The 23701-nt window shown below is 36.6% G+C and overlaps 1 protein-coding gene across 1 annotated transcript in view; it reads left to right on the forward strand.

Moving 5' to 3' along the window:
- The window catches only part of GRIN2D (glutamate ionotropic receptor NMDA type subunit 2D), a 182330-nt gene that overhangs the window by 33990 nt on the left and 124639 nt on the right, over window positions 1-23701 (forward strand). Inside the window, exon 3 of the mRNA XM_072426809.1 lies at window positions 13914-14028. Within this exon, the coding sequence (XP_072282910.1) occupies window positions 13914-14028 (115 nt within the window). The remainder of the gene's footprint in view (window positions 1-13913; window positions 14029-23701) is intronic.

Below are 23701 nucleotides of genomic sequence, written 5' to 3' on the forward strand. Positions count from 1 at the left end.
GACAATCCGGTTCTGCATGTTGAGCACAGATGAAGCGACTCAGTGGGCTGAGGAATTTAATTTATGTGCTAAGGATTCTAGAGCATAATGGAACTGGCAGAATATTTTCAAAATAAAGGTCCCTTCTAAAAGGAATGGAACTTTATTGATTTATATGATTGAATACCAAAAGAAGCTGATTTTTAATTTTCAACAAGGGGCAACAAAGTGGTGACACATATGTGCATATGTGTGGGTGAGCAAAACCTTACAACAGTTCCAGTTCTTGTAGAATTGTGTAGAAGAAACAAGCTATAAAGAGACCCTGTTGCCAGGCCAATCATTTTATTCTCATTCTTTTATATGCATTTATTAATTTTACGCTTTTAACTGTACCCTATGAAGACATCAAAAAGGCCTGAAACTTCTGCTGGGTGGTGATGTCACCATTCCCAGCAGACCTAAAGATAAACGTTATAATATTCTCCTTATTTTGCCCATCCCTTGCTTATACATGAAAGATTATGCATTGGTGGCAGTGGAACTGAGCCAAGATAGGCCATATTTAGACACTCCCTGACAAGGAGGGGGCTATGACCTGCACAGAGGGAGAACACATATGGTAAGATAATGACAGGATCTCTTTTCATTATGTTCCATTTCCCCACACTTTCTGTTTCAGTCACGATGCTGACTAGTAAAATCTGTACTCCCACAAATCTCTCTAGTGGGGGCGCAGGCAGCAATACACAAACTTGACACAAGGCCTTACCCTATTTTACGTAAACTTCAATTTCCTTTCATTTTGAAATATCTGGAATATGCAGTCCAGTTTTGGGGACCAGTTCACAAAAAGGATATTGTGGAATTAGAAAGAGTGCAGAGAAGGGCAACTGAAATAATAAGAGAAATGTAGGAGCTCAACTATGAGGAGAGATTAGCTAAATTTAATTTATTCTCCCTTGGAAAGAGACGTTTGATATGATCACCATATATAAATATATACTGTAAATGGTCCATATGGAGAACTTACTTCCAATTATTCACTTTAATGTCGTTATAAAGGACAAGGGGGCACTCTTTCCTTCTGGAGGAAAATAAATTTAATCTCCAGATAAGAAAGGGATTCTTCAGAGAAGGGTCTATAAAAATGTAGAATAGGCTCCCTCAGGAAGTAGTTTCTGCAAGTACTACATATTTCTTTAAGAAAAAGCTGGATGATTTCTAGAAGCACAAAATATAGCTGGGCATAAAAGTTTTAAAGTAACTTGAACCACATTTTTTTTGCCTTCCTCTGAATTAACTCTGTATACGACTATAGGGTTTTTATCTGGGATATGATTATTTTCCCACTGATTGAACTTGATGATTTTTTAACCTAACTAACTATGTAACTATGTAATTGGAGGACAAAAATATAACAAAAGTACAAAGGGTACAAGAGGATCAGAAGTCACAAACACTAGTAAATACCAATGAATGCCAAACAAGGAATGATCAGGCAGTTAAGGAAATATACAGTGATAAAGAAATGGGAAAAGGATATGAGGGGTGAGTGATACAACGTACAAGGAACTGACAAGTTCAAGAGGTAAATTGGTGTAAATAAGAACCAGATAATATAGGTTATCTAGAGTTGCATTTGGTATTGTGTAACTATATTGCTCACTGGGTCCTACATTTGGCAATTGAGTTTTGTTTGGATGCAAATGTATAGAATGTTTGTTACCTATTGATACTCACTAAATTAAAGAAAGTATAGCTATGCCAACTCCTTAATTGATTGACCTCAGAACATGACACGTTTCACCTGCTTGGGCTTCATCAGGGGAATGGGAGATAAGGATTACTGAAAAAGCATTTTGGATTATGTCCAGAAACAAAGAATAAATGTGTGTTTATCCAATAACAAAAATTACACATGTCAAGAAGAGGATGATTCTAGATTAATTCTGTATAGTGGGTTGGTAGGAGGATGCCATCGCTTTAAAAATCGCTATAAAACTCATTAAGCTGCCATCTGCTGGAGTGCAAACAGCTTATCAAACAGTTTGACATAATTTTTTTGAAAGCCACAAATTTGCATACTGTCATGTGCCACGCTTTCTTTTTCCCTGTCAACTACCTGTAGTGTCTCCCACCAAATAGTACACCATTACAAGATGAAGAGACTGAAAAATGCAATTCCAGTTGGCAATCAGTGGTGAAGCAGCAACTTTTCAAGAAACAGGCTACCATTAACCCTAGTCTATAAAATTGTTTTTCCCAGGTATGCTGTTCAAATGACCCCATATGGACAGGGTCACTTTAATGACAAGCGAAGACTTATGATCTGGTGATCTTTGATCTTTCCTTTGTTTCCTTTTGGTAGTGGCCTCCAACATTCCACATCAAAAATATTGATTTTTAAATTCTTTATTGAACCCGGAGAGATCTTGGGCAATCTAATGGAGGCTGTTGAGTTGCACAGACTGCCAAAAAGACTCAGATGATTATCAGAACCAAATAAAAGAAATCCCTGGTCCTTCAGAATGATGAGTTCTAAAGGATCTGTTTTTTGTCTTTGCTCTATGTTGGATTTGAACTTCTCAGAATATTTGTTTGGAAACCATTTTCCAACAGGGGCTCCCACGATCAACAGGTCTGTAGCAATGTGTGTATTGACTGTTTTTTCATCCTGAACGGTCTGCCGTATTTAGTGAGTGGCTTTAATTTGGGGTTTCTAAGTTGATTCTACAGTGTGGGATACGATTTAATTTACTTGTGTAAAGATTGAGAGAAATTTATTGGACCAGTTTGAAACTTTATTTTTACTTGGATTGTATAGAGATTGATGGGAATTTTTTTTTTTTGTATGTATGTATTCATGTTTATTAAAGCACCACTTTTTCCAAAATATAATTTTTAATAGATTTGCTTGATTTAAGTAACCTTTTAACATGCACATTAATTACCATGCAAACACAAAGGTGTTTACTTTATTTTTGGTTATTTCTATACTATCCTCTCTCACCAGGTGAAAATAAATCATAATAAATGTTAAAAACATTCAAATGCAACAAATTGCAGATACATTTTTACCTACGACTGTCATTAGTTTCATTACATGTGAAAAATATGTTTTCTTATGGCAAGCTTTAATGATTCTTGCTGAGAGTTTGTATAGTGAGATCTGAGGAAAGAAAGAAATTGCTTCATCATCTCCTGTCCCCTGAATTTCCATGTAGTCAATTTTTCTGTAAGTGACAGTTTGAGAAATAGAAGAGAAGTTATTTCACTGAAATATTACCAGGAAAATAGTTTTTTTTTATGTTTCTCTCTTATTCATCTTCAGCATTATGTGTGAAGCTGGTGCTATGCTGAGTAAGGTGAACTAATCCTTATTACTATATAGTAAGGCTTAGTACTTACTGTATAGTAAGGCTTAAAGCCCAACTCCAGACTTACATAGGTGTGCAGGTTCCACTCCAGTACTAACACTATAGTCACTGATGTCCCTGCTATAAGCTATACGCCGACTACATGCAGGGACATCAGAGTAAACAGTGTGTATTAGAAGCAGCAAGAGAAATAAAGCCTGCTCCATTTTTTCATGGGTGATGGACATGAAACACTTTCCTCTCCAGCCTTACCATACCTGACCTGTAATGTTCATTTATTGTATTACAGTCATGGAGCTTCATCATCACAAGTGGTTTATTACCTTAGGTGATTGATATGAGCAGAGGTCTACGTAGGGTGGCTTCAGTCTAAATGGGCATGATCGTCCTTTGGCTTCCTAAACCCATGGGATTTCTTGCTGTTTGAAGGCCTATGCTCTTTCTCCTGCCACTCTATCAGACTACAGATGTTTTTTATATGATAACCATAACTTTTAACCATACAACCAAAAAAATGTTTTAGTATGCCCTTATTCGGATCACGTGGTTAGGTAGATCTCATGGTCAGGACCGGCCTAGTTTACGATTGTGGTGTTGTCAGCTCCACTGTGACTGACAATTGTTATGTTTGGAGTTATTTGTTCTTAGACTTTATTAAAGTTGATAATTCATATTTACTAAAGCTATGATCTTCCAATCAAATTGATGTTTTTGTGTCTTTATTATACAAGGAAGGAAGGAAGGAGTCTTATTGTATGTCAGGTACAGCCACAATTAAGTCCCTTTTTTGTGCCCGACTGGGAATTTTTCCTTTCCCATACTGTCTTGAAGACACAAAAAAGAGTGAGAAATCTCGTCAAAAGAAGGGTAAATTGTCCTTTGGACAGTTGTCCATGAATTGTGGTCCTGAAAGTTGTTTCCTTATTTGCTGTTCAAGTGAGGGATGTAAAATATTGGATTTCCAATCACTTTTTTTAAGAAACAAAGGTTTTAAGTTAAAACCCTGGTTGGTCAGGGTTCATGTTTACTTTAAAATGTCAGGACAGCAAAATATTCAAACTACTTTTTTGAGATAATAACAAAGGTATATTACCTAGATACAGTAGTAATTTGTTGGTTTGAGATCTTGTAAAATGTGAACTTGCAGGAGACCAGTGTGTCATTTGGTAGATTTTTAAGGGAGAATTGCCACTTTTATGTCTCTAAATGTCAGGAAGAATAAGTGTTCTTTGAGTTTTAGAGATATGGCTGTATGGGTGGTAAAATTAGTTAGTATTATTTGCTAATTGTCTAATTGCTAATTGTCTTTGATTGATGTGATACTTAGACTAGGGACACAAAGATAATATGATATGGGGTAGAGGTATTGTTTGTTTTAAGAACTAGTACAAAATAGAGAAGAGGTGTTGGAAAAAAAAGAGGATGGGGGAGTCAACTGACCCATAAAAAACAATTTTCAGTACATTTTTCCATTACACGATTTATTATTTCCAATGTTTCGCTGCAAGTACAAAAAATTACCAGTTTTACCTGCCAAAAATTAATTGTTCCTGGCCAGTGTTATCAGCCTTTCCCAGGTTACTTATGAGGAGACTAGAAGAAGAGAGTGATCCATTGTCCTAACAAATCATTGATTGCCAAAGCTGCTTCTCCATAGTGTAATAAGGGGGATAGATAGTGGGGTGTTTTTAGCAGTCTGCGACAGGCACAGTGCTAAGCAAGTCTGCACACCATCTTAATGTCACCAACTCAAGTTTATTTGTGCTGTACAAGCTATTTACACTATTTACGTTATATACAGCAAAGTAGCAAAAAGAAACATATTCAAAAGAAAACCTTGCCCCTAGATTGGCGATTACCTAGACACCATGTGATTCCTGGAGCAGGATGGGGTGGACTAACGAGATCAGTTTTTTTTTTCATTGGCTGAGGACTTAACCCAGGGAGAAAATTGAATCCTGGAGTAGAATTTTAAAATGGCAGTGCAGAGGAGAGAGATCTGAGACATATGTATACATCATTTACTACTTTCCCAGACACTCTCTCTCTCTGCAACTGTCACAATAGATATTCGTGTGAGTAAGCAATGTCACCCGAAGTGCGAAAATGTGTTAAAGTGGAACTGACCCTATTAATACTCACCTGTCTCTTCCTTCCTATGATCTTGGGCCATTTTGATTGACCAGGCCGGGATGACATGATTCCCACACAGGCACATAGGAGTTCATTTGGTCTTAGCAACTGTAAGGAAAGCTGGGATGTGCCGGCTGTCCCAGCAACCAATGCTGAGATGCGTATGTGCACAGCTAGAAGAGAAGGGTCAAAAGCAACATTGCCTGCCCCTTTCTGCATTAAGGTCCCGCCTGTTTGCCACTTGTTAAAATGGAACTTTAATTCCTGTTTAATAGAAGCTCACAGATGATTAGCTTGAAAAATATTCACTATTAAATGCAATCCAAAAATTGCCAATTTTATGCAAGGTTTGCTAGAAATATGTACTAATTGTATAGTATGGTTAACTGGGAATCATGGGTCTAAATCTTTGTACATAAGGACATCTTTTACTTCATTGTTTGATCCATTATTAATCCACCATTTCTTTTCTAAATGAGCGTGAGAAACTTCAGCCCAAAGTGAGTCTTCTTTTATCTTCTTATTTGTTCGCATAAGCATTACATTTCTCTCATTTCCATTTTATTTTATTTTTCAAAGACATACATGTTGCATTTCTTTTCCTTCGTTTTACATTTTAGTCTATGGAAAGCAGATAAAAAATTCAGGGTCAGTTCTCATTCTATTCGTAATCCATCTTTTCTAATTTTCTGCTGTCGACTGAAAAAAATGACCAGAAATGACCAGAAAAAGAATTGAATGAAGACAAAGTAAGATTGTGAGCGCTGAAGATTGACAAATACTCCCATAAAATACATTTCTTTCAGTTTTCATTTCTGCTGTTTATGATCGAATAAAATTGTTTTTGTTTAAAGCCCGAAAGCATACCTAGTATCAGATATTTTGTTCATGGTAAAGTGACTTTGTTACCTAAAAAATAAAAAAGTGCTTGGAACTGAAGGTACCCAAATGTACCTACAACAGCTTTCATTGATTGTTCTTTCACCTAATGCTGAACTTTTCTGATCAGGAAAAGCACTTTATGGTAGTGAAATAGCTTGTGAATGACAATAAACTGTTTAGAGCAGCCTTTCTTAACTTTTTTTTTATCAGAGGGAATACCTTGACATAACTTTCAGGTCATAGGGAACCCCTACTATAATTACCATATCCACAGCTCACAGTACAATAGTATGGTGGCCAGTGAGAAGAATTACTCTTACATTGCTGGTCATTGAGAGGAATGTCACTTATACAATCAAAAAGATCATTGGTGTCAATTAAATAGACCTGGGAGGCACAACATGCTCATTGTTCAAGGAATCCTTAGAAACCACTGGAAACCTGGTTCAGAAACACTGGCTTAGAGGGTATATTATGCATGCATGGCCAGCTTCTACATTAAGTGCTGTAGTTAACTTAGAGGATCACTAAAATACTGGTTTGTTTATGTTGCGTTTTCCAACACCTGCTCTTAAAAAATCAAAAACAAAAAAAGTAAAATCATTGAAAATACTTACCATGCTCCCAGACCTTCACCAGGCTTACTTACCTAGTCAAGAGTGATATCTGGAGGTCTTCAGGCATTATTCCAGGGAAAGGTGGTCTTCCAGGGAAAGATTAGGATCCCAATTCCTGAGAGAACATGCGCCTCCAGCTGTAGCTTTCCCAAGATCCTTTTGTCAGGCCCAGTAGACATCATCATCAGGAAAACTCCAGAGCCTGGGAGTAAGATGAGCAATTTGAATTCATTTTAATGGGCCTGTTTTTTTATTTCTGTAGTGTAGTTTTTGATAACGGAAGGGTGGTGGCACCCATATATTAGTACAAGGTTTTTATATTTACTTTACTTACTTACTTATTTTATATATACTTTTTTATTTGAACAAGGTTCTCTTTAAAAATGTGAAACATTTGGAAATTCTTTCTTTAAACACTAACCAGAGATTTTGACTGGAAATTGCAATATTTAGTTTTTAACAAAACTTTTAAATTAGAAAGCCTGGTGTGCAAAAGCTTAGAACAGCTTTGTACCATTTTAGACAGGTTGTTTTTTTTGTGTCAGCCTTGCTAAGTCTTTTGAGCTCAATTAGACTGTTTATGGTAAATGTGTTCTACTTTTGTTGGTAGAATAATGAATAAAATGAGTAAAACATGCCACCAAACATTTACAGCCAGCACAGTCCTTTGCTAATGCTTTACATATCGACTAATCATAGTCTGGGTGTCTGGACTGCCTTATGTTTAGAAGTTGGTGGCTCAGTCCTTTATCATGTGTGATAGATCCAGATGTTCAGTCCTTTACTGAAGTTCTAAAACACACAGGGATTATCACCACTGCAGTTTAGACAATGAACATCAAAATCTATGCATCATAGTCCAGGGTTTTCAGTCTGGTCAGATTGGACATCAATGGTCAACAAGTGAAGGCATAGACATTGGTAGTAGTCTTCTGTTTTGTAACGTTTATGTGCCATTTGTTCTCCATTGAAAAAAACATCAATTAGTAGACTCCTAAAAGTTCTTCTGTTGTGAACACTTCCTCTGTTGTGAAATATTTGATCTCTGAAGCCAGAGTTTGTATACTACTTGGCTGAAACTCCTTTGTTTGCCCTTCTGAAACTCAATGGTTTTGTATGAAAAATGAGATTATGCTAATGGGGACCTCACTGGTAGTTTACATGAGTCAACTTGGAATGTTGAAGTTACATGTTTTTATTGGAAATTATTCCATATTGATTCCTAGATATATCTATATTATAATATATAAAAAATGCCACAACTTGGAGTAGAAGCTTGTGAAAAAAACGAGTAAGGCAAGTAATCATGCTCTAAACCTCTAACAGCAGTTTATTTTTAAAGTGCAGGGGGTAGCCTCATCAAAAAATGTTTTTTATGGATTTGACTTACCTCATTTGTTTGAAATGTGTAATTTGTGCTTTATGTGTGTAACCAGCCTAGGGAAACAATAACCCCTGATAATTAGATATCCGATTCACAGTAAGGCAAACAAAAGGGTCTTTTAGGCAAACAGTGTTGTATTTTTGATAAATTCTCAAAACACAATATAGGTAGTCACCGGGTTACATACGGGATAGGGACTGTTGAATTTTTTATGTAAGTCGGAACAGGTACATTATTTTAATAAACGCAATTAGGACAGATATTTGTCTCAACATATTATTAGGCAGCTTGGTGTCAATTACTGTATAGAATTCTCATTGTAAGTTAATCACAAACAAAGCAAAAAAAAAATTTTCAAAAAGAAATAATTGCAGAGTTTGTCTTGGTCATTAAAGAGTTACAAGAGGTTGCAGAACAGCTCAGACTTCTTCTGCAAGTCATGCGAACCGCCCCCTTCCCATCAAGCCTCTGTGCAGGGAAGCCCCGTTCTTGTCTAGGAGTCGTCCGTATGTCAGATGTCCTTAACTCGGGGACTAACTGTACAGAAATCAAAAAATTAAATATATGTCTCAAAGTTCACAATAGTTCACATATTTCTGGCCATCATTCTGGCACTCGACATATCAGTTGCAATTTGTTTAGTGCCAGATTTTATATTTTTTCTGATTTCTGTATTGTGTTTTGAGAATTTATCAAATGGACAACAGTGTTTCCCTAAAAAAACCCTCTATTTGCCTTACTGTGAATTTGATATCTATATACCAGTCTAGAAAATTATTGTAAATAGAAAAACAAAAATCACCAGATTTCTAACTGCATCATCCTGAGACCTTGGTAAATGTTTTATCAAAGGAAAAATAAAATTTATAAAGAAACTATGAATCTGATTTTTGTAAAAGCGTGAATCTCTTTTATTGTCCAACTTTACTAAATGTGTCAGCACTGCAAAAGCTTTAAAAGTAAAAGAGAAATACTGAATTTCTCAGTCACTTAAACGATATGCAACCAAATGTCTGTTCAACAAATATAGAACCAGATGAAAGTAAGAAGCTGAGACAGTTTAATGTGAAAATTTGCATTGTGCCCCAAACCTTTCAGCTTTGTGAACTGCCAGTTCATTAATTGTACACCCAGACACACATTCATGAACAGGCTGGAAAGGATGAAATGAATATTCATATTTCACATTTACAAACAACATCTTGAATCTAAGGGAAATGGATGCCAAAATGAAGGATGAAATAAACTATTTTTGGTATTTTTGGTATAATAAATAAAGTTTTTTAAAAGACACTTTCCTTTTCTGATATTTACAAAAACTGATGCAATGCATGAACCATTTAGGTTAGAATAGGTTGGGGAATAGAAAAGTTTACTTGAAAGTGGAAGTTTACTTCCAGCACAATTTATACTTGAAATACCCAGAATGACAAAACCTCAAAGTAATGTTCCAAAGCAACACTCTCGAGCTCCCCTTTGAAACTCCTAAGGTCATGAAATCTCGCTACGTGATTTTCTTCCTCATCAAAATCTTGACTATATACACCAACATGGCAGAAGACATTTATGGAGGGCATTGACTCCATCTTCAGGCTAGGGTAGAATGGGTAGGGTAAGCCCTAGGGCTCATGACCTGGCTGGGCCAGGCTCAACGTTAAGTAAAACTACAGGAAAATACTTTGTTGCCTAATATTCTTACTATTTATTCCTATTAAAAATCAAGGATAAAAAATACAGTAGATATCTATTACAGTAAACTACAATACTACTCTTTCGTCCTTGGGTGACAGTGCTCGCTTGTAGTATGGCATCTATAGATGAGGAGCATTGCCATCCTAGCACAGTAAGTAGGTTATGATTCCTCATCACCATCAACAAGACGTGTCACTTGTATATAGAGTAAAGCTTGCTCCCATCATATAAATAACAAATCCCTTTCAGTGGTGTATTTACCAGACCAAACGGAAGAAAACAAAAGATCTTTGTTAGAGGTTACTGGCTATTGATAATCCAGGTTCATGGATTATGAATCCAGGTCCCCATATAGAAACCGAGCTCTGATCCTGTTCTTGAGCACAGGATAGCATTCTAAGTCCATGGCTTTCTCCTCTGGCAGCTGAAGGGGGAAGGCAGTGAGGCTTCTGTAACACCCCCCCGCCCCTTCAGCTGTCATAGGAGAAAGCTTAGAATGCAAGAAAGGCGGGGAGGAAGGCGGTGTTACAGAAGACTCACTGCCTTCCTTCCTCACCTTTCTTGCATTCTAAGTTTTCACCTCTGACATCTGAAGGGGGGGGGGGGCTGTGTTACAGAAGCCTCACTGCCTCCCTTCCCCCTTCAGCTGTCAGCAGAGAAAGCAAGTCGCGAGTCAAGTTGCAAGTCACTGGTTGAGTTGCAAGTCGTTCATTAGGTGACTTAAGTCAGACTGGAGTCCAAGTCGTGCGACTCGAGTTCCATCCTCTGCCATACACTACACCTATGCTATAGCAAAGAAAAACAGGAATTTTCTACCTGGAATATTTCGGAAGAAGCTCAGTTAGGTTCAGCTTTTGGAAACAAAATGGCTTACTCTACAAACCTTTTATGAACTGACATCCTGTAGTAATGGAAATCCTATTGTTAACTAGTAGTGCAACAGAGTTCAATTCCTCACAGACATGCACAGAATTTCTCTAATGCTTCAAAACAAAGTTCCTTATTTCTTTAAAACATCCATACATTCCAGAATAGTACAATCTCATACCAGCCTTTTATGACTCGCAAAACGCTCTCTATTTTCATGAATATGCTAAATTCTACCTTCTCTAATAAAAGATCTACACTGTAACATTTTTCATTTTGCAGAACATTGTATTTGCCTAGATATTACATTTATGAATATATAATGCAAAAGAATTATTTTAGTAATTGGAATGATCAACCATCATTAAGGGCTCATTCACATTATCATTATGCACATAAATCTTTGAATCTGTGCGTTGTATTAAATTAATTTTGAATAGGTTGTCTATTTATCATAAATCATATAAAAGTGTGCCTAAACCAACTCAGCACACCCCAAAGTGTCTTTTTTTATCTTTATGCACTGTAGTGTGCTATATAATTTTATGAGGGCTGTATTATGATGTTTTAGGTTTCAATTTAAAATGAATGGCAGTGCACCACAATTGACATACAACTATATGCATACAAACATATGGTAACACTCAGTAAAATGTTATTTTTCCATCTATTATTGCAATGGGCACCTTAATATCCTATTGGGTTAGCCCTAAACAATGTATATATCTTGTAAAAATCTTGGCCTGCTGTCTTTCCAAGGTTCCTCTGTTAGAAATAATATCAGTAGAAGCTAGGTATATCTATTATATTTTGTAAGTGTAGAAGAAGCAGTTTTAGTCTGGACTAACTATGTCTTATAGGGTTTTATATCTGGGAAATGTTTATTTCCCTAGTGGTTGAACTTGATGGACTTTTCTTTTTTCAACATAACCTACTATGTAACTATGTAACTAATATGTAAATAGAGTAAGTTAATGCAAATAGAAGCTCTTCCACAATACCTGTTGCATTTTTACTGTTCCTAAACTACAGCACATTTTCCAACTCACTACCCTACTTTAAGTGTATCTGTGGCCATATTTCTTGTTTTTATTTGTAGAGAGTGTTTAGAACTTATGGATCCTTTGCTCCATTTTTGTTCATGTCTTTGCTTTATCACTTTGATCAGAAATTGATGATGTCAGATTCAAAATTTCCAGTAAAAGGAAACCTTCAAATGGTGACACCAACTCCAGGAATAACTATCTAGAAAAGTATTTTTCCTCACTTTGTTGGTATTTCCTCCTACTATCCATTGTGGCTTTGGGCAGTACCCCGTCTTTACTCCATCCAAACCCAAGACAAATGACTATCAATATCATTTATCTGCTTACTCAAAAAAAAGTGAAGCACAATGGCAAAAAACAGTCTAAAGTTTCTTAGGTGTTCACTGATATATTTGTATTTGCCTGTTTTGCATCTCCTGTTTTTCATCCCATGATATGTTACAAACAAATGCACCTAAACACCTAATTAGGCAAGTATCTAATGGTTGTTGAAGGTCTGTTTGTTCTTATAAGGAGGCCTATACCTGTAACTCCATATATTGTTAGAAAGAAAAGTTTTCTCGGTCCAGTTTGAGCTCAAGACCTCCCATTATACATTTTTACCAAACACTATGCCTTACAGTTATGTGTTTCCTGCCCTCCTTTCTCCAGCCCCATGCCCCTTACACCTTTCACAAATAAAATATTTGCAATTTATGGTTGTTATAAGGCCCTAGTCCAGCACAGTGCTTACCAGGTGCCAGTCCCCCAATCTAACTCTATACTCTTCACCTATAGTAAGCCCCGCTCAGCCACCGGAGGGTAGTTGCGCTGTTCCAGCACATGGTTGCCCCCAGGGCTTCAATGAAGTCTGGGGAGGACTGACAGAGGACCAGGAGCCCACACAGTAGGACAGCTGAATGAAAAACTCAGACAGTCTAGGTTCATTTGTCATGTGTTCACAGAGCCAAAGTTCAAACACCGATATCAGGCTACGAAACAAAGTATCCAGGGGTAAAGGCAAACAGACCTGGAGTCACAAAAATAATCAAACAGAATAGCAAATCACAAGCAGATTAGACAAATTTGAAAAGCTTTAAAGGACCAATAGCCAAAGGCAGAGCAAGATAATAGCCAGTAACTAATACACCTATTGGCCGTAGAACAAACGTTAAACTCCCCTTCAGCTGCACATAGTTTTAGAAATGGGAATTCTGAGAGAACATTCATGGTAAAATTGAAACTGGGGATTCTGCTGACTGAGTAGAGGACAGCCAGCTAGTTGCCTAATCTTCTCTGCTGCTGTAAGCGTCACCATGAGAGAGAATAAACAGGGCGTGCTAAACTGTGATCGCATGGGATAATCATCTTTTGACAGTGGTATATCTGAAACTAAGGGTACCTCAATGGTGTCCTCAACATCAACATCAACTTCTACTATATTTTTTTTTAGTATTATCTAACATTTCAAATAAATATGATATATCCAGGGCTTTCAGAGAGCAAAGTTAGGAAAAGGTGTCCATAGCCAAGTTGGAACATTCAAGGTATAGACTAGTGCAAGTGATTCTTCTGCAGAACTTGTAGGTTTAAAACAGACACCTTTTCTGTGGTTAGATCTTATGACCGTTTCACTGCCTGTTGCTAGCTTGAGACTAAAACTAAATTAGGCAAACTGAAAAGAATGCAAGCATTTGTTAGTAACTAAATTATTATCTTGGTATACTTCTAAACACATTCTACACATTGATTTTGCTTTGTTGACTATGATTTAGAAAAGGTGGTAAATATGTACGGAATTATGACCACTGTCAGTCACGCATACACATTGCTGTTTTCTTACATTTTTGGTAGATTAGCCAATCAAGCATGAGCGTAGAGTAGAATAGAGTAGAATACCAAATGTAGTTCCTTTCTGATGTCATTTACTGAGACTGGAATACTGTCTTAACAGATATTTCATGAACATCTCCTGGGGAGGAAAGGACTTCTCATTTAATGAAGATGGGTACCTCATCAATCCTGCACTGGTGGTGATTGCTCTCAACAAGGAGAGGAGCTGGGAGGTGGTGAGTGCCTGTGATTTTTACTCCACTCATAACATCATAGAAGAAAGGCAGTTGATTTATTTGTTCGCAAATCATCATAACAGGTTACCATGCACTTGTTTTATTAATTACATTCTTTTTCGTGATTTCTAACATAGTACCTCAGCAAACTGATGAATGCAAGTCCCATTTCCAAAGATGTCATGGTCACTAAACAACGCTTCCACAGCTATTGTGTTCTGAGATTGGCTAGGTCTCAGACACACAAAACACTGAACTTTGAAAATAAATTACATTATTTCAAAATCCAGGTAGCAATAGCATATCACCCAATGGTAAACTATTAATTGTTATACTATGTACAATATTAGAATGGGAAAACCAGTTACGTATATAAAACAGGTACAACCCACTCGGCTAAAGATTTAGTTCTCTTGATGATTGATGATTCTGTTTTAAAACAACAATAATCCTCTGATTGCCAATCTACCAATTTGTTTCAGGAAAGTAAGAGATTAGCATGCAGCATGAGGCTCTGAGCCAAGGGCATAAGCCTAGCCATAATAAACTATGCACCTATTGACTGCAAACCCCTCTGCTTTATTGTAGTAGGGTAGTTTAGAGAGATTTGGAGGGCTACTATTGTTGACCTCCTTGAAAAATGCTAATTGCCTGACAATCTCTTGCCCCAATCATTTTTTTTTATCTGGAGCAAGTATGCAGCTGATGCGGTCAAAGGAAAATCAGAATTCTGTTCTGCATTCTTCTTTAAGGTCAGTGCTTCAAAAAGTATTAAAGCCTTTAGAAACCCCAAAAATGGCCAGAAAACCACCATGCTTTAATGGAAATATTAGTATTAAATGCAAACATTTTGTTAGTAAAGATTTATTTTAGGTCTTAAGAAGTAAAGTTGAACATAAAAAGGACCTGTTCTATACAGTCAGTGTTGAACAAACACAAAGAAACTTAGACACTTTCATTTCTTCATTAACTTGAAGAAACTGTTAGGTCTTAAATATGAAGACAGGTAGGTAAAGTAGGAAATAGGTAAAAGCTAACTTCTGGAAAATGAAAAAACTACCCCTGCAGTAGGGCTCCATATGTACCGAAAAGGTTAAATGTTCCTTTTCATATAGGGAAACATTAAAAAAAACACCTTTATCCACTTTATATCTTTTCTCCGCAGGCTTCCTTCTTTCATGTGACCTGTTCCCCAAAACATTTCACCTAGATTATTTGTTGGAGGGGTTACAGACCTGATGTCATCGTGTACAATGCAGAACCGTCAGGCTTGCTTTGTACATAAGGACATTAAAAAGGCCTGTTCACAACCTAAAGCACTGGAGGGTAAAAATGTGTGAGGAAGTTAGGTACAAACACTTTTTTGGATACCCTGGGGAGGCAGGGGGAACCCCACAGGTAATTTTAATATTTACACAGGGTTAGGTTTTTAGTTTTTTATTTTCTCTCTTTAATGCCCTCTTAACACAATAGGAAGTGAGAATCAGTAAGTCAGGCAAACCTTCAGCCAGTTCAGCCTCCATGAGATACTAAACTTTAAAGTGAGGATTAAAAGTGAGTTTAACTTTTAGGTTTTTCTTTTCAAAAAAAGGATTCTGTTACCAGATTATAACGGTTTTAAAAATCCAAAGGACCAAAGGAAAGTGTTGACAATAGTTCAACTTTAGCCTTTCCCTACTCTATCCAGATTAAAAAAAAAATGAAAAAAAAAAAAAACTTTGCTAAATGCATTCGGAGAGCATCTAACTAAAGATATAAAACATATATTAAAGCATCATTTTTTTTAAAGGTTACTAGTTCTATGCAGTTCTAATGACAAAATCACCAGCCACTCCCATGCAAAGGTCCTATGGTTGCCCAGAGGGCTTTTTTCACCTGTGTAAATCAAGAAAGGTAAAATGTTTATGACGACGGCTTATCAATACCAGCCACGTTAAATGAGTATGGTTGTAATTGACTCATAAAACTGATATGTAGTGTTACTGCGAAGCCTTTTCAGATGTTTTGGAAATAAAGTACTAGGCTTCCAAGTTTTATCATTATTATTCATTGCTGCTTTTATGTTTTTGAATGTAAAACGAGAAGCCTTATTTTATAAACATCTATTTGTGCTCTTACAGCCCAAATCTTTATTAGAGACAGGGAACTCCTGAGTATACAACTTTATTGACAATGAAGATTAATAAAAAATAATGAAAGAAGATTGGAGTCTGTTTCATTATAGTCATTTTAGAACAAGACAATGTGCCTTTTAGTTTACTAAGTAGAGTAAAAACTTATGAGAATGATTATAAACCATAATTTCATATGCTTTAGAATATATATATATATATATATATATATATATATGGTATAATAAACTTTTGCTATAGTAGTCTGTTATTGTTAGCATTAGTAAAAATATGTTCACAGTGGGCACTGTGGTTACCTGTGTCTCAGACTTTCAATTAATAATTTAAAGTTGTATGTTACCCGCTTCATTATGAATTCTGATTTTTTTTAAATATTTTTCAAACAAATATTTTTCAAACCTGTAAAAAAAATAGAGGATGCAGCTTTTATGTTGCTTATTTGCACAACTGTTTAGAATGAACTTTTATAATTGGTTCCTAAATCATTTTTATTATATTTGTGCATTGAGCAACACCTAATATGTGTTAGCTGATCACCATTTATGTACAAACGTGCATCCTAGATGTGATTATGAATAGAGTGGGTCCTTTAATTTGAATTAGTTATTTTATTTAAGGTCTTTTTTTTAAAAAAAAAACATTTTTATCACTACATTTTATTGCTCTTGACAAGACCCCTGTGTGTTAATGTATGAAAGGGGCAGTAAGATCACTTCTGTAATATAGTCAGAGGTTATCCTTTTCTAAGTTAAAACAGGACCTTAGCTTTGAGAGCAATGACTGGTTAATAAAATCAACAGTATTGATTTATATGCAAATCTTTAATGAACCAATGAGAAAAGGGTATTTTTTTAATTTAAACATGAGCAAAGTGAAAACTATCCCCAAATTCCATTTACCCACACATTCAATAACTGAGAAGCTGCTTCTTTGTGGAAAACCAGACATCTTGCTTACTTGACAAGTATGTTGCTTTTTCAGATTTGGCAATATATCTAAGAGGCATTGGGTACAGCTACAAAGTTTTAATACCAGATTTTTCAACTGCCTAACTCTGAAGTATAAATAAGAATCTGGAAATTCTACTTCTCAAAGTTCTGCTTATTGATGTAATGTCACCCCCAATAGTCACCTGACTGCTGAAGATCGGAGGTCCCTCAACCTATCCATATGTTTTCTGGCCCTACAAGACCTTAGACCTTCTCAAGAAAGTAAAATACTCACAATGTGGATCAATGGCAAAACAGCTGCCTTATTTAAACATTTTAACAGGAACATCACTTAGCATAACTTCAACAACATCATTAGCCCTTTCTTTCTTATAAATACCTTTTGCTCAATACCAGCCACAAGGCAATAAAGTTATTTAAGGTTATTAAACATGTCATCTGAGTCATCAACTGTACCCAAGAATGAGGTTGCAGGTCCTTCATGACATTTTAATCCTTTAAATCACCTGGGATCAGTACTTTGCTCCCACCATGGGAGCAATAACCCCTCTTAGCAGTCTCTTCCACAAAGTAAATCTCAAGGGACAATAGCTGTTTATATTTTACTAATTAGGAGACCCCCTCAGACAACTGGTCCCACATCAGTGCATGACTCCACCAACACTTACGGCCCCCAAGGAGCCTGCCTCTTAAAAGAAAAAAAAGTCCTAAAAGTAAATGCAGGAAAGGTGGCTGGAAAACATGCTTCTCTGCTTTCCAAAACCTTAATGACTTCATTCCTCCTTACAGACGTTTCCTAACCGTACTCTTCTCTCTCTGTCCCTATACACCAGTCCCAAGCTGACCCCTCGTCCTTACTCCGCTATGTTAAAATATTTTAGCCAGATCCCATTTGTTTTCTGTTTAAAGCAAACATTTTAGATGATCAAATATATGAAATATAGTGGATGAATATTGCATAGCTGGTTTATGGGAACTGGTAAAGTTACTAAAGTAATTCAGAATGGATCCCAACTATTCTGAACCAGCCAGTAAGATGTCACAATAAAAGAAAAAAAATATTTTTCATTCTAACTCCATTTATTAGTAGGTGGAGGTAGGTAAGTTGCACTATAAGTAAATAGATAGTTTTTGAAACTCTAGATGGTTGGAGGGCAATTATCATTTCATCTCTATAGGCACAACAGACACTCCAGAACATCAGTACATTATCAGGACACAGACTAATGTACCTACAACCACCACATCTAAAATTACCAGGGCCTTGAAGATGAAGAAGAAGCCCCAATCGCCGCAAATTATCCAGCTGTTTTATGTCATACACCAATAAACTGATGTCATCAGTTTCCAAGATGTTTTATTTATGCATGGTGCTCCTCGTCTACATTCAAAGTCTTCACACACTAGAAGAGAGTCACTCTGAAGTGGGACACTTTTCTTATCATAGTTGTATAATAAGAGTGAGTATATCATCAATAGGGATGAGCGAAAATGCCTCTGACATTCTCGCAAAAATTTCCCCAAACTTCCGATGGGTCCGCAAAATTTCGTCCAACTGATTTAGTGAATTCTATTGAAGTCCAGGGTGCAGGTTCCCACACTCCCTGAGTTGATAAGTACAGTCCAGGGAGCGTGGAAACCTGCAGTCACAGCTGTTTGGAGGTACGCGAGTGTTTCCAATCAGCTGTGACTGCAGGTGAACTCTCTGGAGTTTCTCCATTAAGAGTTCATCTGAGTTCGGCGAGAACACGACCTTATGGCGAATCACAAGGCCGCTCTCACTAACAAGTTCTGTAAGCGAGAAAGGCCCGATTCGCCGCGAGATCGAAATTAAAAATTTCGCTCGCTCATCTCTAATTATCAATGAAGTCAAAATTATCAGCAGGTCCACAGATATAGGTAGTTAAAATTCCAGTTGACTCTATGCTTTTCTGAATGATGGCTCCCCTCCTTTTCCAAAAACCTTCCTATTCATCATTCATTTTTCATAAATCTAACAGAAAACTTGTATATAACCTTTAATGTTTTCTATGTTGTGGGTGTTGTATTAGCTAAAGCTAAATTAAAATAACATGCCAGCAACTTGGTTACCGAAACTTGAGTATGCATTGATAAAATACAGTGTATTTTTTTTCTCAGTTCAAATGTAGTTATACATATCCACCCTCACCTGAGCATAATAAAGTGACTAAACTAAACTAAGTTGCTTTCATTTTTACAAATAGCCCATTTTTATATGACTTTACTTAAGTCTGCTGTCTCCTCATAGCATTTTCCATGTGTACCACTCACTAATGTAAGGCCAAGCAGAATAAAGTTGATCTACAGACACTCTGAACTGCATGAAGCTTTGCTTCATGTAATAGCCAATTAATTGCATCCAGGTTGTGAAAACATAGTCATTTACCATGCTGTGGGTTATTATATTTTTTTTCTACATTGTATTGTGTTTTGTGGCTATGTGAGTGTGTCAGGAGTTGAAAATAAACATAACAGAAAAAAGCAACAGAAATCTTTAGCAACTCAATGAAAAACATGACCTATAAAATATTAACACTGTAATTTTTTATTAAAGCGTGGGTAGATATTAAATTGGCCTGTTGTGTTGAAAAAATAAACTATTTTCAGTGTAGTACTATGGTTGTGGAAGATTATAATATAAAGGTAAAAAAATATATTCCTTCTGACTATTTAGAAGAGTCTTGTTTGTCTTCTGTTATTGTAAGTTATTTCACTGGCTCGATCATTACAATCAGAACTAGGGATGAGCGAGCAAATTTTTTTAATTCAGTCTTGCAGCAAATTGGGCTGTTCTCGCTTACCAAACATGTAGGCTAGAGTGGCCTTTGTAAATTCGTCCGGCGGGACCAAATTTTTGGGTCCCTGATGGGTCTTGCAGCCCTTTACTAGTTGTATGTGTTTTTGGATAGAGTTTCTCTATCCAAGAACACAGTGTGAGTCTCATGGCTGGCTGCTCATGAATGAATGCAGCGTGAGAAAAATTCTCTGATTTTTCCCACGGCCGCGTTCATTCATAAACGCAAACCGCATGACTCACTCTGGGAGGAGGAGTATCGCAGCTTCATTTATGAATGGAGCTGTGAAGAATCCTCCTCTCAGTGAGAGATCTCCGGGCACTATAGATCAGAATAAGGGCTTGCCCTCATTCTGAGCCTGGGGATCGCTCACTGACAGGAGGATTCCCGCGGCTGTATCTATGCATGAATGCAGCCGCGATATTCCTCCTATGCATGAATGCAGAAAGGTTCCTGATTATGTCCTTTGTGGTATGTGGGCCCTCCATCATTTCAGGACACAATAGTAACATAAGGGCCATGGAAGAAACCACAACAGCCAGAGGGGAACATACAACTTACACATCTGAATGTGTTTGAAACTGATAATATTTGAGTTGGGGGCATAAATAATGTATAGGTAGGCAAAAATTATTTTATTTGGGGACAGGACATTATTTCGTTATAGTGACAATACGATTTATTGCAGTGAGAGTTTTTCAAACACAGGGAATTACAGCAAAATATAATAAACTGAGATCCTCTATTTGGTGTTAAGTTCGGGAAACATTACAGTGCTCTGTTCTCACAGTTCTGTGATATAATTGAGACCTTGTTCCTTCAAATCTGCCATCTTATTGATTTTAGTCTAAGAGAGAAGTTTACCTGGTCCTCCAAGGGAGAAGGGGCTAATTTTAGTGAAGACCTCCATTTTGGCTTAATGTTTATGGTGGCTTGCAGTTCAGAAATAGAACTGACAGGGGACGTAAAGGATAGGCTGGCGGATTAGATTCATTTTAGGAAATAGATACAAAGTTTTTTGTTATAAACAATAGAGGAATTTATAAGCAGCCAATCTGAATCTTGTTTACGTACATGTAAAAAACAAAAAGCTATGTGTTCCCTTAATAGCCTATAAAACTCCTGTGTTTGTCTACACAAGCCGAACATAAAAAGTGAAAAACAATGATAAAATTAATCTAAACTCAAACCTCACTAGAATGCAAAGATTTGTTGCCGATCTTGAGTAATAAAAGGTATTCCAATTAAATGTCTAATCTAACATCAGTATTAGCAACTGCAGTATACTACCTTATCTACAGATATAAATATACCTAAATCTAGTTAAAGGAATGTCAACGAAGATAGCAGAAAAGATGTGATTACCTTCAACTCTGTGCTGCAAAAACCAATGACCCCTGAAATATCCATATTGTTGAGTTACCTTCTAATACCGTATAAAGGTTATGATGCCCCAACCCTCCCTAGAACACAAACATGATCAGCATGAAATAGGGGATATCCACATCAATTACCACTCTGGACTACATATTTACCTTCAGTGGCTGGACAGAGGGACTTCGAGGCAGTCTATAGCTCTTTGTTTTGAAATAATATTTTATGACTGTATTAGTAAGTAATAGGGAAAAGCTGCAGTACATCTACTGCAAGTGAAAGTAGTTGCTGGATGGTATTCTTATTGATCAGAGTCATTTGATGGTTCAAAGGTTAACTGCATGACATTCTGAGATGCAAAGGAATTTTTCTTTCAAAGGTTTCAGAATAGATATGGAGTCACCTCCATTGTATTGGTCAGAATATTATGTTGTAGTAAAATATTACTGTCTACTGATGTCACCACAAGAAAGGAACTTTTTCATGAGTTTTGCATTGAATGATTTTTTGGCAAGATATTAATAATCACTGCAAGTCTTTTAGAGTCTTACCAACATTATTGATGTTGATACAAGCTAATATGCATTTCCAAAGATACATTCCAGACAGAAAACACCAGGAGACAATTAGACTTCATAAGGTTATTATTCCAAAGATGCAAAGCAGAGGCAACAAGTTATTTAGTTTATTAACTTTTTTTAGAAAGCTTTCCAACATCAACCACCACCTTATAAAAGATGTCGAAAATCTAAGGCTACGTACACACGCTAGATTTTTGTAGACTAAAAAATGAATGAATGAGTGGAGTGCTGTACATACAGCGCCGTTCTGTTCTATAAAAAGGGGAGGGGGAAAATGAACAAGTGGCACCCTGCTGTGCTCCCTTCCCCCAATTTTTTATTGTGGTCATTCATCTTTTGTTGTTCCCCCAAGACCGATCCATGAACGACATTGGACGGCTTCTGTACACGTCAGTTTCTAGTTAGAGATGAGCCTAGTGGCTCTAATCATCTAACGTGTGTACATTGCCAAGAAACAAAAAGTGAGCACCAACACTTTGTAAGTAATCTCACACTTCATGCTAAGATTACTTGCTGCTGGTATCTTTGGCATTTATTGTAATCAACCCTGATAAAGTTGGATTGTGCTTTGGATTTATAAAATCATTTCTGGATTTTTTTTAAGATACAGTCAAATCAGATCAGACAAATCAGGGTATTGTGCAATTAAACTACTGCTCAGATCGATCTCTGCCCAGTGGCACTAGCTCATTCCTAATATTTGTTTTGTGCAGCTTGTTGACCAGTGGGTCTGGATTCACACTAAAGCATTATAAAGGTGCTGTTTTAGCTTGTAATTCTTTTTATGTAAGCGGTAGTAGTAGCATATCTTGATAGATATTAGTAGTTTGACACCCTAATTGTGCAGCATATGATTGTAAAAAGATACAGAGAAAGTTGGAGTTTTTTAGTCAAAACAAAATTATATTGTAGTGATTAATTCTCAAGAGTAACAATGAGTAACACATGCAATGGTTACTAGTGTCTACCCCAATAAGATACAGGTTCTTAGATAGATTACACCAGTTGTGATGCAGTTAGTAGAATGCTTGGGGCGGTGTGTTCTTCCATTGGGGAGAGAGATAGGTTCTTGTACCCAAGGACATTGTGAACAGTTACCACATCTGAAGGTGCCTTTGATGGATGATTTTGAAGTGTCGATTGTGAAAAGTCTTGAGAGACTTTTGACTATGTTGAAGGATCGTTTTAAACATTTCCTGGAGTAACCTTGATTGAGAAGTCTTTCCTGTAAGGCTTTTGCTTCTGCATAAAAGTCTTTATCGGAAGAACAATTTATCCGTAATCTTAAGTACTGACTATAAGGAATACTTTGAATCAGTGATAATGGATGAGCACTTTTGGCATGTAGAATAGTGTTTCCCCCTGTGGTTTTTCTGTACAAGGCGGTGCTGATTGTGTTATCTGCATCAAGGAGAATATATAGATCCAGAAAGAAAAGACAGAATTGTCTGTGATCCATCGTGAATTATAAATTGAAGTTATTGTGTTGAAAGTTGAAAAAGGCTTGAAGAGATTCCATAGACCCAGTCCAAAGTAGGAAGACGTCATCGATGTAACACTTCCAAAGGAAGATTTTTTTTTTAGAATGGGCTGTTGGTGATGGTACCAAAGAAGTCTTTTTCCCATTCTCCAAGATATAGGTTCGCTTAAGTAAGGGCACATTTGGTGCCCATTGCAACTCCTAGCTGCTTTGCATATAATACCTAAACATTGACTCTCTTTTTATCCAGCGGGTAAACAAATCATCCCCGGATCTTTTACATTCAAAGCAACTAGTCACTTCCTGGTATAAACACATTTCTACTGTTATCTATTCGCTT

The sequence above is a fragment of the Pyxicephalus adspersus genome, chromosome 11, assembly GCF_032062135.1.
Source record: "Pyxicephalus adspersus chromosome 11, UCB_Pads_2.0, whole genome shotgun sequence".
Lineage (NCBI taxonomy): Eukaryota > Metazoa > Chordata > Amphibia > Anura > Pyxicephalidae > Pyxicephalus > Pyxicephalus adspersus.